Source organism: Mytilus trossulus, chromosome 8 (genome assembly GCF_036588685.1).
Source record: "Mytilus trossulus isolate FHL-02 chromosome 8, PNRI_Mtr1.1.1.hap1, whole genome shotgun sequence".
Lineage (NCBI taxonomy): Eukaryota > Metazoa > Mollusca > Bivalvia > Mytilida > Mytilidae > Mytilus > Mytilus trossulus.
Window position 1 is genome coordinate 53,463,574 of NC_086380.1, and position 16,415 is coordinate 53,479,988.

At 31.3% G+C, this 16,415-nt stretch overlaps 1 protein-coding gene across 1 annotated transcript in view; it reads left to right on the forward strand.

Moving 5' to 3' along the window:
• The window catches only part of LOC134727759 (uncharacterized), a 124,383-nt gene that overhangs the window by 12,057 nt on the left and 95,911 nt on the right, over positions 1-16,415 (forward strand). Inside the window, exons 4-7 of the mRNA XM_063592146.1 lie at positions 6,491-6,592; positions 7,478-7,579; positions 10,312-10,413; positions 11,968-12,069. Coding sequence (XP_063448216.1) covers positions 6,491-6,592; positions 7,478-7,579; positions 10,312-10,413; positions 11,968-12,069 — 408 coding nt within the window. The remainder of the gene's footprint in view (positions 1-6,490; positions 6,593-7,477; positions 7,580-10,311; positions 10,414-11,967; positions 12,070-16,415) is intronic.

Sequence of the window (16,415 nt, forward strand, 5' to 3'; positions counted from 1 at the left end):
GTGACCCCTTCCCACTTAAAACACACAGATGTTTAAAAAAAGGATATTTGATACATAGAAAAAAATGCACTTTTTATACTTTGAGGACTGAGCGAATCAGTTGAGTGTGTGAGTTGGTATGTTTCATTTTGTTATATTGTATTAGCTTTATGAATGGTGAACCTTCTAGTAATAAGACCCGTCACGGCCTTGCTGGGGAATCGGGAAGGCAAATGCTCACAATATTCTGTACCGATTCAGGCCCCAAATGCTTCCTTTATACGCCATAACTCATGGTGTTGATCCTTATAAAGGATGCTTAAACGGAGACGAGAAGAATCAGAAGAGGATCGAAAATTACAAAAAAGTTGTGCCAAAACTATTGATATCTACTCCTGGGAAAAGAAAATCCTTATTTTTTTAAAGACTATTGCGTAAAAAACCAACCATCAAATGTCGTTAATTTCATAGTTAATTTTGTATTTTTACCTTGTATCTCATTTTCATGATTATCGTACTGTTATTTAGTTTATAGTTCTCATGGAAGAAGTGCGAGATAATATGTTTAAATCCCGACCAGATCAAACCAAGGTTTCTATTTCATATCATATAATTAGGTTTTTTTTAAACGTGGCCTTTCTTTTCCATTTCGAACTTAGCCACACAAAATCCTAAGAAACAGGATTGATCACAATCTTTTCGCACAAACAGTCCGCTTTTTACCTGCCCCCCTACCAGGGTAAGAATATTAAAGTAAGAATATTAAAGCATGTAAACACTTCTGCGATTAGAAGGAAAACGTAAAGACACAACATCTTCATACACAATTGGCGGTGTTGGGGCGGCTGGCGGGTTGATTTGAATTTTGCATTTCTATACTGCTACTAACTTATTAATGCAACTGACTGAATAAACCTGACAAAGATTGAACATTAACACGTGCACCAAGTAATGAGACGATTAAGAAAACATTGCCGTCTCTACCATGGACATCATAAATTTATTAATAAAATGTGTATCGTCCATCTAAATAAATAATGATTTTAACAGAAGCCGAGTCGGACAGAACATGAAACATAAATATAAACATCAATTAAAAATTTCTAATTAAATGTGATCTTTTACTGTTTACTAATAAGGACAAGTTCCTAGAATACATTAATTGTCACACCTTTACTCTAAGTTTGTATAGTAATGGTGCGCTTAGTTATATACATGGGAAACAAAGTTTGGTTTATGAAATATAAGTAAAACGATTTTATTTTGTGCATTCAAAGAAATGAGATAGATGCTTGGGTCAAAAGTCGGAACATAAAACTGTACTTAATGAATTCATTTTTACTATAAGGTACCTTCAAAAGTAATTTTATTAGGTGTATGCTTTCAACATATATAATAACAAAAAGTATATATAAAAGTCAATTGTTTTGTGACAACTTCATATGCTATTCTGATGAAATAATGATATGACCTTGGTTTTGTTCACCATGAAAATTTAATTGATATTACTATATCTTTCCTAAATTATTCTGCTGCACCACCGGTATCTTAACATATAAATCTTATAAGGCTCTTTCTTTTTGAATTCATTACCATTTCGTAAATATATTCCTGTATTTCAAATATAAACATAGTTGCTTAAAATTTAGCATTTACCTAACTATATGTTTACTTATTATTGAATTTTGTTTATTAATTGTTATTAAGCCTCGAGCTTGTGACACACAATTGTATTTAACTAGAACCCCTTTAAGAACTGTAAACCTCCATTCATGATTGACATTGTGTTTTCAGCTTATATGATATCGGTGTCACATTTCTTTTTGTTCTATTATGGATAAATCCTCTGATTATATCATTTTTTAATAATTAATAGTTCTTGGTTTTGATTTTAATGAAACACAAGAATGGTTAATCACAATATTTTGCGCATTTGCAGTTATTCACCTATTGTCTCATCAGAAAGTGTATCAACAGGAAATGGCTTGTGTATATCACTCTTCATTTGTATACATTTTAGGACATAGACATACAATAAAAAAAAGATCAGGTATGAATGGAGTCTATCTGATCTATATGAAATAAACAAAAATATGATTTTTTGCCAATGAGACAATCATTCACATGATAGCAAAATGACGTAGATGTTAGCATGTTGTGTCCTTCTACAATATAATGTCGATAATTTTCCGTATTATCTTATTTCTATTGTCTTATTGAGACAACACTCATGATGTCGGTCCGTAATTTAAGTAACAGACTTCGAATGACTAGTTTTTGTTGGTTAAGGAAGCTGAATTAGCAGATATAAAAGTGTGTCTTGAGCTTTTCTATATATGAATAAAGGCAACAGTATTATACCGCTGTTCAAAATTAATAAATCGATTAAGAAAAAACAAATCCGAAGATTAAACTGAGGGAAACGCATAAACTAGAAGAGGAGAACTATGACACAACAGAAACACAACACTAAAATGTGACACACACAGAAACGAACAATAATATAACAATGGCCATTTTCCTGGCTTGATTCAAGATATGTTAGAAAAACAATGTTATACACCAGACGTGCGTTTACCAGTGAAGGGGAGATGAAAAAGTTCGAAAGCCAAAAACAAGTGCAAATTTGTAGAGCATTGAGGACCAAAAGTTCCAAAAAGTTGTGACCAATACGGCTAGGGTTTTCTGCCTGGGATAAGAACATCCTTATTATTTAGAATAATTCCTACTTTTACAAACGGTAAATTTCATAAAATGACTACTAGTATATAATAGATATACATGATAAAACCGAAATGGTCACTAACTACAGAATAAAAACGGATACATTACTTATAACTTAAACCAGCACATAAAAAGATACAGCCGAGTTAGCCAAAACCATCAACGCCCAAAAAGACGTCACATTTGAATTTTTAATAGGATTTCCAAAAAATAAGATAGAATAAGGATATAATTCAAGATTAGATTAGTAAATAGCTACTAAATAGTTACAAGCAGAACCAAATGCAATGAAAGTCCCAACTATATATTGGCTTCCAAAGCTTCACAAAACACCTTACAAATATAGATTTATTTCGTCTTCAAGCCATTGTTCCACAACTAACTTGTCTATTCTTCTTACCAGTACACTTGGTACAATAAAAAACCTGATAATAAATTGTTCAAATAAGGCTTTCGAAAATAGTGGAATTAATTACTTTTGGAGTGTCAAGAACTCGTTGGAAATACTTGATAAATTGCATGCTTATATTGGTGATTTTGAATCTGTTCAAAGTTTTGATTTTTCTACCCTGTATACCACATTGCCTCACATACTCATGAAGAAAAATTCACCCACCTAATTAAATGGGCATTTAAAAAGTCAGAATGTGAATATAAATGTTCAAACTCTTTTAGGTCATTTTTTAGTAGCAATAAACACAAAAACTATGTCAATTGGACATTCTTTGATACTATATATGCCCTTGAATTTTTACTAGATAACATTTTTGTTCGCTTTAGAGAGTCCGTATATCGTCAGGTTATCAGAATTCCAATGGGGACTAACTGTGCACCACTTATTGCGGACCTGTTTTTGTATTGCTATGAGTTACAATTTATGACAAAATTCAGCAAAGACCCGATCGAAACAACATCTGATAAACAAATTAAATAATACTTTTAGAAATTTGAATGACATGTTGGCTCTCAATAATAACGACTTCAGTATGTATACTAAAAAAATGTATCCTGTTGAACTTACTTTAAATAAAGCTAATATTGACAATGACCACTGCCCTTTCCTCGATCTTGATATCTATATCACTAACGGAAAGCTTAATACTTCAATTTATGATAAAAGAGATGATTTTTTATTTCCTATCGTCAAATATCCATTTTGAGATGGTGACATTCCCTTGTCACCATCTTACGGTCTTTATATATCTCTACTTGTACGATTCGCTCGTGTTTGTAACAATGTTTTGGATTTTAACGAGAGAAATTTATGTATTACTGAAAAATTATTACACCAGGGTTTTTGATATCACAAACTAGTCAAAACATTTACTAAATTTTATCATCGGTATAAGGACATCATTCGTAAATATAGCTCAACATGCAGACTTCTTATACGTTTAGGTATTTCACATCCAATTTTTTATGGAAACATTCTTTATAAAACACAAAAATATCAGTATTCACCGCAGAAACTAACAAAAACTTTATATAGACTTATTAAAAAGGAATATAGTTACGATACTGTTGTCAGGTCAATAAAGATCGCATATTTTGGCGTTAATATTATTGATTCACTTATAGGGTCTTTGCATCGGAACTAAACACTTTTATTAAAAAAAACAGTTGGTGGCATGATACGGGTTATGTTCTTCTCATATATTTTATGATGGTATGATACTAAACCCCTAACGAGAAGGATTATGCCTAATATTCATATGATGAAATCATAATCGTTCAATCAGTTTGATTGAAGTCTGGAGCTGGCATGTCAGTTAACTGCTAGTAGTCTGTTGTTATTTATGTATAACTGTCATTTTGTTTATTTTCTTTGGTTACATCTTCTGACACCAGACTCGGACTTCTCTTGAATTGAATTTTAAATGTACGTATTGTTATGCGTTTACTTTTCTACGTTGACTAGAGGTATAGGGGGAGGGTTGAGATCTCATAAACATGTTTAACCCCGCCGCATTTTTGCGCCTGTCCCCAGTCAGGAGCCTCTGTCCATTGTTAGTCTTGTATTAATTTAATTTTAGTTTATTGTGTACAATTTAGAAATTAGTATGGCGTTCATTATCACTGAACTAGTATATATTTGTTTAGGGGCCAACTGAAGGACACCTCCGGGTGCGGGAATTTCTCGTTACATTGAAGACCTGTTGGTGACCTTCCGCTGTTGTTTTTTCAATGGTTGAGTTGTTTTCTCTTTTATACATTCCACATTTCCATTCTCAATTTTACTAAAAGTACTAGAACTATCATTTAGTACGCAAGACGCGCGTTTCGTCTACAAAAGACTCATCAGTGACGGTCATATCAAAATAATTATAAAGACTGATATAACATTAATTTATAACAATTAGAGTTACAATACTAATTCATATTAAATTGCAATAGTAATTAGATAATTTATTGTATTATCTATCTATGTCGCTGTTTCTTCTGAATCAAACTGTAAACCAAATATATCGTACAAATTTCGTTGGTCCAAACTAGACCTAATAATTCGTCGTGTGAAAATTAAAGTGATGTAAGGTTTTTTCATCAATTGACTTATTGGTACTACTAGCATCCTCGTGTAATGATCTATCTCCCCATACATTTATATATCTCAATCTTCTCCAGTTTAGGCCATAGAAAATACTGTTAGAATGATCTATATCCGTATCTTTAATAGATGAAAAAGTTATACTGATCCATGTGTTATCCAATGAAAATGTTTGAATTCGGGTCACATGTCATAAGCTAGAAAATATAATGAACTGGATGATTAATTGTATTAAGGTAACCATAACATGCATAACACACGAATACAACTGAAAAATATAAGATTTACAACTACAAACGTAAAGACATTTTGACAAAATCCGATGAGAATAACATATATAACTTCAAAACCAAGCGCATTTTTATCAGTTATCTCTTTTGATTTGTTTTATATTATCATTTCGGGGCCTTTTATAGCTGACTATGCGGTATGGGCTTGGTCATTGTTGAAGGCCGTACGGTGACCTATAGATGTTAATGTTTGTGTTATTTTTATCTCTTGTGGACGGCGTTCTCATTGGCAATTATACCACATCTTCTTTTTTATACATGAATTTAGGATAGAAAAGTACCATGACAGGCCATATAGCAATGAGAATTCACATTCAGCAAATCATTCTAAATCGGGAATAAGTCACAATCGGTTATTAAAAGATCAAACGATGTAATGTCAAAACACAATCTAACACGTGGTAAAAATGTCCTTTATTAGTTTGGACAGAGACATATCGTATAGATCAATCAAATCGTGATAGTGTCGTAACATAAACAGAGTATCATTTTTAATCACTCATAACTTTGTTGGAGCAGTTTCTGCTTTATGAGCTCACTCCTGTATATAAAGTCGTAAAGTGTGAACATACGAAGGTGGAAAGTGTATGAGCTTGACTCTCCCCCTTGTATCGTTCGTCCCTCTTACTTAATAACTTGCAATCTGAACATTTTTCATGAACACAAGTTACATTTTTAATACAGTTTGTATCTACTCGTTAGATGTGTAGGAGCTTTTCTATTTCACCATTTAATTTTGGGATTTCTGTTTTGAATTTTCCTCGGAGTTCAATTTTTTTAGATTTTATTTTCTACGGTTTAAGAGAAATGCTATGCCTTAAAAAGATCTTTCATTTGTAAGTTTACTTTGCAAATTGTTGGCGGATGCTATTTTGTATTCTCAAATCATTTCTACGAAGTTTGATTTATACCAACATATTGTACTATAAGAATTTGAACCTTTATATTTCAGGACGGTGACACTCTCTTACACTCAGCTTCTAGAGGTGGACACCTGAACATACTTCAGTTCTTATTAGAAAGAACAGAGATCGATCCGAATAGCGTAAATAAGGTATTGACTGACTTTGTCAATGTTGTTTAAATTGTCAATTAAAACCAATGCAAAAACAATGTTGTTTCTAAAATCAACACATATCTACGCAATATACTAGATATAAGAGGTAGAGGGTATTTGTATAAAAAAAGCAACAACAAAAGACCCAAAGAACAAAAAATACCAATATAAACAAATTTTATGAAGTCATGTATAAACAGTCACTACGTATTTGATAACAGTCTTAAGTTGGTGATCCTGCATAACTGACGATGTAATAAGGTTGAATAAAAATAAATAAGATAAGAAATTAAATTCAACAACTGAACATATGATACAGATTAAAAACATGAAAGTATTATTATAAATATGCCAATGTTTTTTTTTTTTTTAAATTGAAAAATCCGTTAATTTTGTTTTCTTTTGAAGTTTTGAAGTCTGTAAAGATTGTTTTCTCATATTGATTAACTGTTTCTAATGATTCACGAGTCTGATCAAAACCAAACAATTAGGCTCAATTTGTTTTTAAATTCAACAAAATACTAGCAATAACCCATGCACCAAATAGAAATATAGATAAACATAATGTAATGTGTTCTATTTATCCAAAGTAAACCCTTAAATGTAAAGGCTTGAAGAAAATGAATTTTACTGTGCGTATTGCTATGTCTTTATCTATTCCAAATTGGCTAGAGTATAGAGAGAGGGTTTGGATCTATATTTTTGCTATTTTTCTACCAACTGTTTCTGTTTGAAAACAAAGAGATGTGGAATATTTGCCAATGAAACAACTATCCACCAAAGTTCATATAAAGTGGATGTAAGTAATTATAGAAAACCTACATGGTCGCTTATTTTGTTACCTTCGGAAAGTACTATGAACATTACAACTTTGTATTTCAGTATGGTGACACTCCTTTGCAGTCAGCTGCTAAATTTGGACATCTCAACATAGTCCAAGTGTTGTTAGGTAGAAAAGCGATTGATCCTTATAAAACAAATCAGGTAAGGAATACATTTATTAACAGGATTATAGAATAGGATCAGATAACAATCAAATTCAATGTCAACACTGAGGTTTTTTTTTAAAAGACGTAATGTTGCAAAATATACAGAATGATAAGACATAAGTTGAATCGGTTACTTAACTTTTAGTTGTGAAAGTGAGATTTTAAAGGAACCAAAGACAATCAATTAGTTAAATGCCATTTTATATGTATTTTTGTATTTCGTGTTTCAATTGCGCATATACATTTATTTTGATTTCTACGGAAGCGTATTTGGGACAAAGTAAAAATAAAATTGACAGATTATCTTTTTAAGTCGAAATTTTGACATTACAAATTTCAAAATTATGACTTTTACTTAAAATATTGACGTTTACTCAAAATCCTGACTTTCAAAAATCTTGAAATTTCAACTTTCAAAAAGTCAAAATTTTGACTTTTTTTGAACTCGAAATTTAACTGTTTTTAAACCCAAAATATCAAAATATCAGCAAGCCGAGAACCAGATACATCATACATTTGATAAGCATTTTGTAAAATTGTAAACCATTTTTATGAGGTTACTTAAGATAGAAAATCTTGTTTGCAGAAGAATAAATGGAATATGTTTCATGTACAAACTATCTTCTTCAAGTCTTGACTTAAGATATGTATATTAAGACAATACTTTTATTCAACAGTCTAATATATAAAGACAAGGTTGATAGTAGTGTCATAAGAATACCAACTTGTAGAGTTTAATAATTGTTCCAGAACAAAGAATCATCATTTGAAAATAGAAAAATGAGCAACTCATGAGTCAAACCAAACAAGCCTTTAAAACCAACCATAAAACATGGTATGCTAAATGTCCTCAGATCTGACGCTCCTATGACAGTATCGTGGAATCTAAAAAATGGAATTTGGGAAAACAACATTTTTTTTTCTATCAACATGGTCAGAATAGGAACGTTAAATCCGATGTCTCGTGTAAAGAGAGTGCCACGCTCTTTGTACGTTAAGAACCCTTGCAACAACTCTTTGAGGGTCAAGAGGTGGCCTGTTGCAAGGCAAAACTTCTGTTCCTATCAAATATACCCTCATTATCCTATGGCAGTCCAAATTTCCCCGACCATCATCCCAAATGGCCTCTATTATGACAAGACCTACCTATTGTATTTATTGTGAACTTGTTCTCGTCCTGAATATGCATGAAATATTTGCCACTGGACGTTAAGCAACCAACAATCAATCAATCAATCTATCAACATGCATATTTTTTCCGAATGAAACTCTACAATCTTAAATGCTAATCCATATCATAATTTAAGAACAAAACCAATTTCTGAATATAAATTGCCAAAATGTGTGGATGACACTTTTATAATTTGCGTCCATGTCTCCTCCTTCTAAAATTGTAATAACTGTGTTTGAATACGAACATTAAATCTTAAATACTTGAAAAAGTCGAAATTTCTAGATTTCATCAGTCAAAATGTTAACTATAAAGTCAAAATTTTTAGTTTTAAAAGTCGATTTATTTTGTTTTAAAAAGTCGAAAGTTTGAGTTAAATTCGAAATATTGACTATTATAAAGTCTAAATTTCGAGATCTTAAACAGTCGAATTTTAAGTTTTAAGTTTTAAAATCAAATTTATATATACTGTAAAGTTCTCTACTAATCGAAAGTTTGACTCTAAATTTGAATGCATAAACACAAAATATTTCAATTCTTTCAGGAAAAATACAATGTAAGTCTGCCTACAAGCATCTAATTAGGTTATTTATCATTGTTCATATTAGAGAATAATTGTTTCATGTATAGTAAATAAATTAAAATGTGCATTATCTGATAATATATCAAAGATGGAAACATAAAATGCTTTTTTGTCATCGGTAATCTTAATTTGCTGGTGAGTTGAAACACCGACTCATCGTATCAGTCAACCAATTCGCGATGATAATCGTTAAATACCATTTTCAGTTGGTTATCCTAGTACCTCTGTCGGAGCATTGTTTGTATTTAGAACATACTTTGGTAATACATTCCATATAATGTACAAATGCATGACTTTGGCGTTTTAGTTAATATATGTTGTTATCCATTCGTTTGATATGTTTGAGCTTTTGATTTTGCCATTTGATTAGACTTTCCGTTATGAATTTTCCTCGGTGTTCAGTATTTTTGTGATTTTACTTTTTATGTTACACCGTACAATGGAGCAGAGGTTGTATAGCTTCTGAAAAATTGGATGTTGCCATTTGGAAAGTTGAAATAATTGCGTTTGTCAATCATTTTAGTTTGAAGTCGTCCTTTTTTTGTCAATATCAAACTACTGTGGATTTTTTTTATTCGAGGGGGACTGATGAGTCTTTTGTAGACGAAACACGCGTCTGGCGCAAATGCAAAATTTCAATCCTGCTATCTTTGGTGAGTTTATTTTCATTATTATTCGTCGGATACCAATTTTCGTGGATTTCGTGGGTACAAGTGAACCATGAAATTAAATGTTCAATGAATGACAGATTTTATATAGGCTTGTACGCAGACTTCCGCAAAACCACGAAATTAAATATCCACGAACATGCACGTTTTTCTTTATCCTCGAAAATTGGTACCCACGAAAATAAATGAATCCACATCATACATTCATGTGTTCACTTGATGTATTTTTGGCCTTATGACATTTTTTAAACACATTATTTTTATAAGGTGGTTCAATTTTATATCTTCTAATGATCTATGAACAGTATGGTGAAACTCTCTTACACTCAGCTGCTAGAAGGGGACATCTCAACATTGTCCAATTGTTATTAGAAAGAACAAAGATAGATCCAAACAATGAAAATCAGGTACGGAATGTAGTTCTTAACATGATTGTCAAACTTGGTTAAATCGGCTCAGACAACCATCAATATATATTATAATCAATGTCAACACAATTGTGCTTATAAAATCTAAACACACCTGTTTACAGTTTTAAAAAGGAACACAGGCATACTGTAGAAAACCACACGCAGACTAAAATATTCATTTAGTCTATTCATTTACACTTAGCTGTGATAGAATGATTTTTAAGTAAAATAATTAGTTTAAAGTCGTATTTCAAAAACTCAAATGAACTTATAATGATTTTTCATTCGCAAAAAAATGTATCTACCGCCACTACTTGTAGGAATTTGTTCTGATAGCAAAGCTGAAAAACTACAGATGCGATCTTATAATAAACAAAATTTGAAGCAGTTAATAATTTAAAATTAACCAAGAACCGAGCATGATATAGTCTAAAATATGTATAAAAATATAAAATGTGTAAGTCTGTTGAAAACTATCATCATTTGCGACTCTGTCTTATCTTTGGTCTTAAATATAAAATATAAAAAAAGCAAAACACTGAAAATGTGGTTTTCTATTGTAAATTGTAGAAACGCATAGATTAATCTGCTGTTTTCTAACGAACAATGCAGTCTGATCATACTCATATTTTTTTTAATTTAATACAAAGTTTGGAATTCCACAAGCAATAAATAAAGGCAACAGTAGTATACCGCTGTTTAAAACTCGTAAATTCATGGACAAAAAACAAATTCGGGGTAACAAACTAAAACTTAGGGAAACGCATTAAATATAAGAGGAGAATAACGACACAACATTATAATGTAACACACACAGAAACGGACTAAGCATAACCCATGAATCAATCTTACATATATTGTAAATGGTCCTATTTTTTAATATATGAGCCTTTATTTAATTGCTTGAAAAGAAGAGATTTTCGTTCTTTCCAGAAAATAAAATGTGTAAATCTGTTGAAAACTATCATCATTTGCGACCGTGTCTTATCTTTGGTCTTAATTATAAATTAGCTGTTTATCAACTTTCATTTTTTGAAATACTAAAGATTGTCTTCCATAGGAACAGATTACCTTAGCCGTATTTGTCAAAAGGATTTTTTTAAATTGGTGTTTTCAATGCTTTTCATCTTCGTAATTTATTTGGCCTTTAAAACATTTTAGATTCGGTCGTCACCGATGAGTCTAATGTAGACGAAACGTCTTGCGTACAGTTTTTTTAAATTCTGTTATCTATGATGAGTTTATCTTAAATCACATCCTTTGGAACAATAACTATTATGCTAATTTCAAATAACATACTGGTTGGTACACTTCTTCTCATCGTTCCATTATTTTTCTTTGGAAATGGTTGCTTGAATCATCGTTTATTTAAATAAAGAACATTTTATTATCAACACCTTAACAGTAAACTACGAACATCTTGATTTTCAAATCATGTCTTAACTCCGCAATATATGAAACATCAAATAATAAAATAATATCTAATGTATTGAATGTATGGTTTGGCAAAAATTTAAATTATAATAAAACCTTTCAACCGGTATATTTTAGCATGGGAATACTGTTTTAGGCATAGCTATAAGAAGAGGTGACCTCAACATAGTGAAATTCTTATTAGAAAGATCAACCATAGATACAGACAAGAAAAATAAGGTACATGTATGAAACATTTAGTATTATTACGATCACCAACCTTAACTGGATTCAATGGCATTGTTGGTAAATAGCTTGAGACTACATTCATACTTTATTTCTCTAAATCTTTGACAACGCAATGTTTACCAATCTTCTAATTGTACATAAGCTTTGAATGATTAAAACACAGATTTTTACTACAGAATATGACAGTTGAAGTATTTACATGACCTGATCTAGTCCTTATTTTTAATATTCGTTTTCAAAACCTGTGCCTGAGCAGAATGTTGATGAACCATGGTAATGTCAAAGGACGTCTCGTCCTATTCAAAAAAAGTTCATCGGAACATGCTGAAGATAGCAAGTTAATATATAGTTCGTATCAACTTCGCAAATAACATATAATGGTATTGAAGTAAACATTCTCGTTACTAACGTTGCTTATCATCTTATCTACGTGTTGTAGTGTTCTTTGTATTGGTTTTGTATATTTTCAACCTTTACGGATTAGTCCATTGTTACTCACATCCTTTTGGCGTGGTTCAGTATTTATACATCTTGCCATTTTGTGATTGATCTATGGTAATTTTTTGTATTCATATCTTTCATTTTTGTTTATTTGCTGTGTCTATAGAATGTCCATATGCCATTTTTTTCTTTTCTTTGTTGATACAGATAATATAGTGATTGAGCTTATTACACGTTGATCATGTTAATGACTGCTGTACCCCAATGGTTGACAATTTTACAGAACAATTTTTAACATATACGTGGGAGGTTTGGCTTGCCATAAAACAAGGTTTAACCCACCAATTTTTTTCTTAAAATGTCATGTGCCAAGTCAAAAATATGGCAGTTGTTATCAATTAGTCCGTTTCTATGTATGTTGGCGTTTGTTTTTGTTGCAGTTCAGTGTGTATGTTGTTCCATTTTTTTCCTTTTATAGTTGATGTGTGGTTCCCTCGGTTTTAGTTTTTAACCCGGATTTGATTTCTCTTAATCGATTTATGACTTATAAACAGCGGTATACTACTATTGTCTTTATTTAAACACTATGTCTATTTGTTTCGCTCACACATTGTTGTCAATATAATCACTTTTGTTAGAGATTGACTTTATGTTTTATGCAAAACACCGTATACTGTAATGGTTCATTATCCCCAAAACAAGGAGCTACTGATAATTTTAATTTACTTTACTAAAATGTTAAATGATTCTGTTATACAATACTTGTTTACAGTCTTGTTTCATATTGTGTGTCCTTTCAGGAAGAACACAGATTCGCTTCTACCTATATAGGAAAATTAAACGAGCCTTTTTTCAATTATATGCACCCGAGGCTACAATTCAATTAGGGTCTTCATATAAAAGAATGTATATCGTATCTACAAATGACTATTATAAGCCTTAGTACTGGAAAAAGGTAAAATAACAAAAATACCGAACTCCAATGAATTTCAAAAAGGAAAGTCCGTAAAAAGATGGCAAAATTAAAAGCTCAATAGATATAAGATATAATTGTGGTATGAGTGCCAATGAGACACCTCTCCATTCAAGTCACAATTTATATAAGTAAACCATTATAAGTCAAAGTACGGTCTTCAACACTGAGCCTTGGCTCACACCGAACAGCAAGCTCAAAAAATGACTAATGCGCAAACCAACGGTCTAAAAAAGAAGAAACGAGAAATGCTTATAAACCACGTCAACAAACGAAAACTACTAACTTCATATTCCTGACTTAGGACAGGTGCAAACAAACGCAGCGGAATTAAACGTCTTAATAGGTACCAGCCTTTACCCCTGTCTGAAACAATAATGTAGCATCACAACATAGAAAGACACACTATAAAATATCAATTGAAATAGCCAAACTCAATAAAATGACATATGAATAAATGTGAACATACACAGAACGAATACATTTGATCTATGACACAATGTAAATACAAAATCAATAAAACAAGGGGTGAATAAATAAAACACGTCTTTACGAAAGGAAAACAACTGTCATGTTCCTGACTTGGTACTAGCATTTTCTTATTTCGAAAATGTTGGATTTAATCTTGTTGTTTATATAGATTAGACCGTTGGTTTTCCCGTTTGAATGGTTTTACACTAGTAATTTTGGGGCCCTTTATAGCTTGTTGTTCGGTGTGAGCCAAGGCTCCGTGTTGAAGGCCGTACTTTAACCTATAATGGTTTAATTTTTAAATTGTTATTTGGATGGAGAGTTGTCTCATTGGCACTCACACCACATCTTCCTATATCTATGATATACACCAACAACTTACAGATAAACGTAACTGTATTTAGGAACACATACGAATTAAAGGTTCCATACCACAAATTCTCTTGCAATTTAAAAAGACAACGATGCTCACCCCCCCCCCCCCCCCCCCAAAAAAAAAAATAAATATGAATAATTTGAATTGTAGCTACAGTTATCAAAAGAGGGACGAAAGATACCAAAGGGACAGTCAAACTCATCAATCTTAAATAAACTGACAACGCCATGGCTAAAAATGAAAAAAAAACAAAAACAGACAAACAATAGTACACATGACACAACATAGAAAACTAAAGAATAAACAACACGAACCCCAATCATTTAAATTAAAGATTTGACATAAAAAAAAATATATGCAATTAACCATAAATATGACTTAGACCTCTGACTGTCAATCAAAAATGAATCAATTTGTAAAGCGAGGAGATACATTGAAGGGAAAATGACAAAATTTCAGTGAAATGATTATCAATAAAAAAAAAGTCAAAGATTTTTTTTGAGAGCAATTGGTTCAATTACTCATAATATTGTCCCTAAAGATTTGAATTTTTTTTAACTGCAATGAAGTTATGAAACACATGTTAGAACGTTAAATTGTTTCAGTTAAAACATATGTTCACCAATTACGTCATACGTGATGTATTTGTGACGACAGAAATGTCAGAGAATTTGTAAACGCCTGATATTTTCATATTTTGGCAAAATCTATGACAGCTTTCTGAAAAATATAAAGTTGCGACACCACTCGCCGACAAATATTTTTGCTGATATAGTCGAAATATGCCATGTCAGCCAAAGTTGCAATGAACGACGGGTGGCGCAAATTAAATTGGAATCATAAGGTCGAAAAAGATGACTAATTTCTTGAAAATTTATCTAAACCGAAATCTTTTCGTATTCAGGCTGATATTCGTATAATATGTACAACAGATATACACTGTTTCTTATATTACTTTCAAAAATAGTGCATCTAGTACAAATGTAATACATACATAGTAGATTTACTCAAACAATCGAACTTAGAAAAAAATACATACTTTCAGGGCCGTTCAATGGGGTTGATGATAATATACACTGACTGCAAATGATGCATATGTCAAACGGAAATGCTGTGCAATACATTTGAGCGCATGACCATTACATTTGCGCGCATTTTTTTCAGGTAGATTAATGTAAATACAGATAGATTATACTTATTTATTTATTTATCTATTATTTTCGATCAGGATAAGTCCGTTTTATTGTGAACAAGCATTTAATCCTGGAAATATATACAGATAAAATAAAAAGTTAATCTAAAGGCTTAAAGTACTGATTTTACATGTCGGAAGTGCACAAAAATACAGGAATGTGCTAAAAAAATTTGCTCATTGTGGTGTGCATGGATTAATTTCGTACCGTTTGTAGTGGATTTTGCTGACATTAGTAATGCCCAAAGACCTGGTGGAAATAGAGAAGCTGGTAAAATACATATGAAACTATTTAAGGTGCATCGCCAGGGAATATCTAAAATATCCCCTGACTGAAGTCTTATGTCGATACGGCGACTTAATCCTTCTTACACTGATGATTTGTATTCTACTGATTTGTTGCTTACAAGCGAAACTCTATGCATGTGCTTTGGTGCATTTTTCTAACTTACTTACATATTTTATCATGCAATCAAAGTAAAAGGTATATAGTTTAGATTTACAAATATAATTTATTTACAAAATTCATTCATTTAATTGTAGTCATATTTATTTATATTATGTTTATTTTACTTGTGTTACCTGTAAAATAAATGCGTGCAAACGTAATCAAAATCTGCGCACAAACGTAAACAACTGTAATCCTCAAATGCGCGCAAATGTTATGCGCCCGAAAAATATGATAAAAAAACAATATTGAAACTCCTGTGCATACATCTAAGCAATGTAACAATGTTAAATAATTGATAGAAACAGTTTTCAAAGATTTACAACTGTGTAAATTTAAAGATAACATGACTTAACAAGACACTTGTTGTAAAAGAAGGTTCTTTTTGGAAATCTATACTTTCCTAACAATACAAATGTTAACATAATTTTACTTT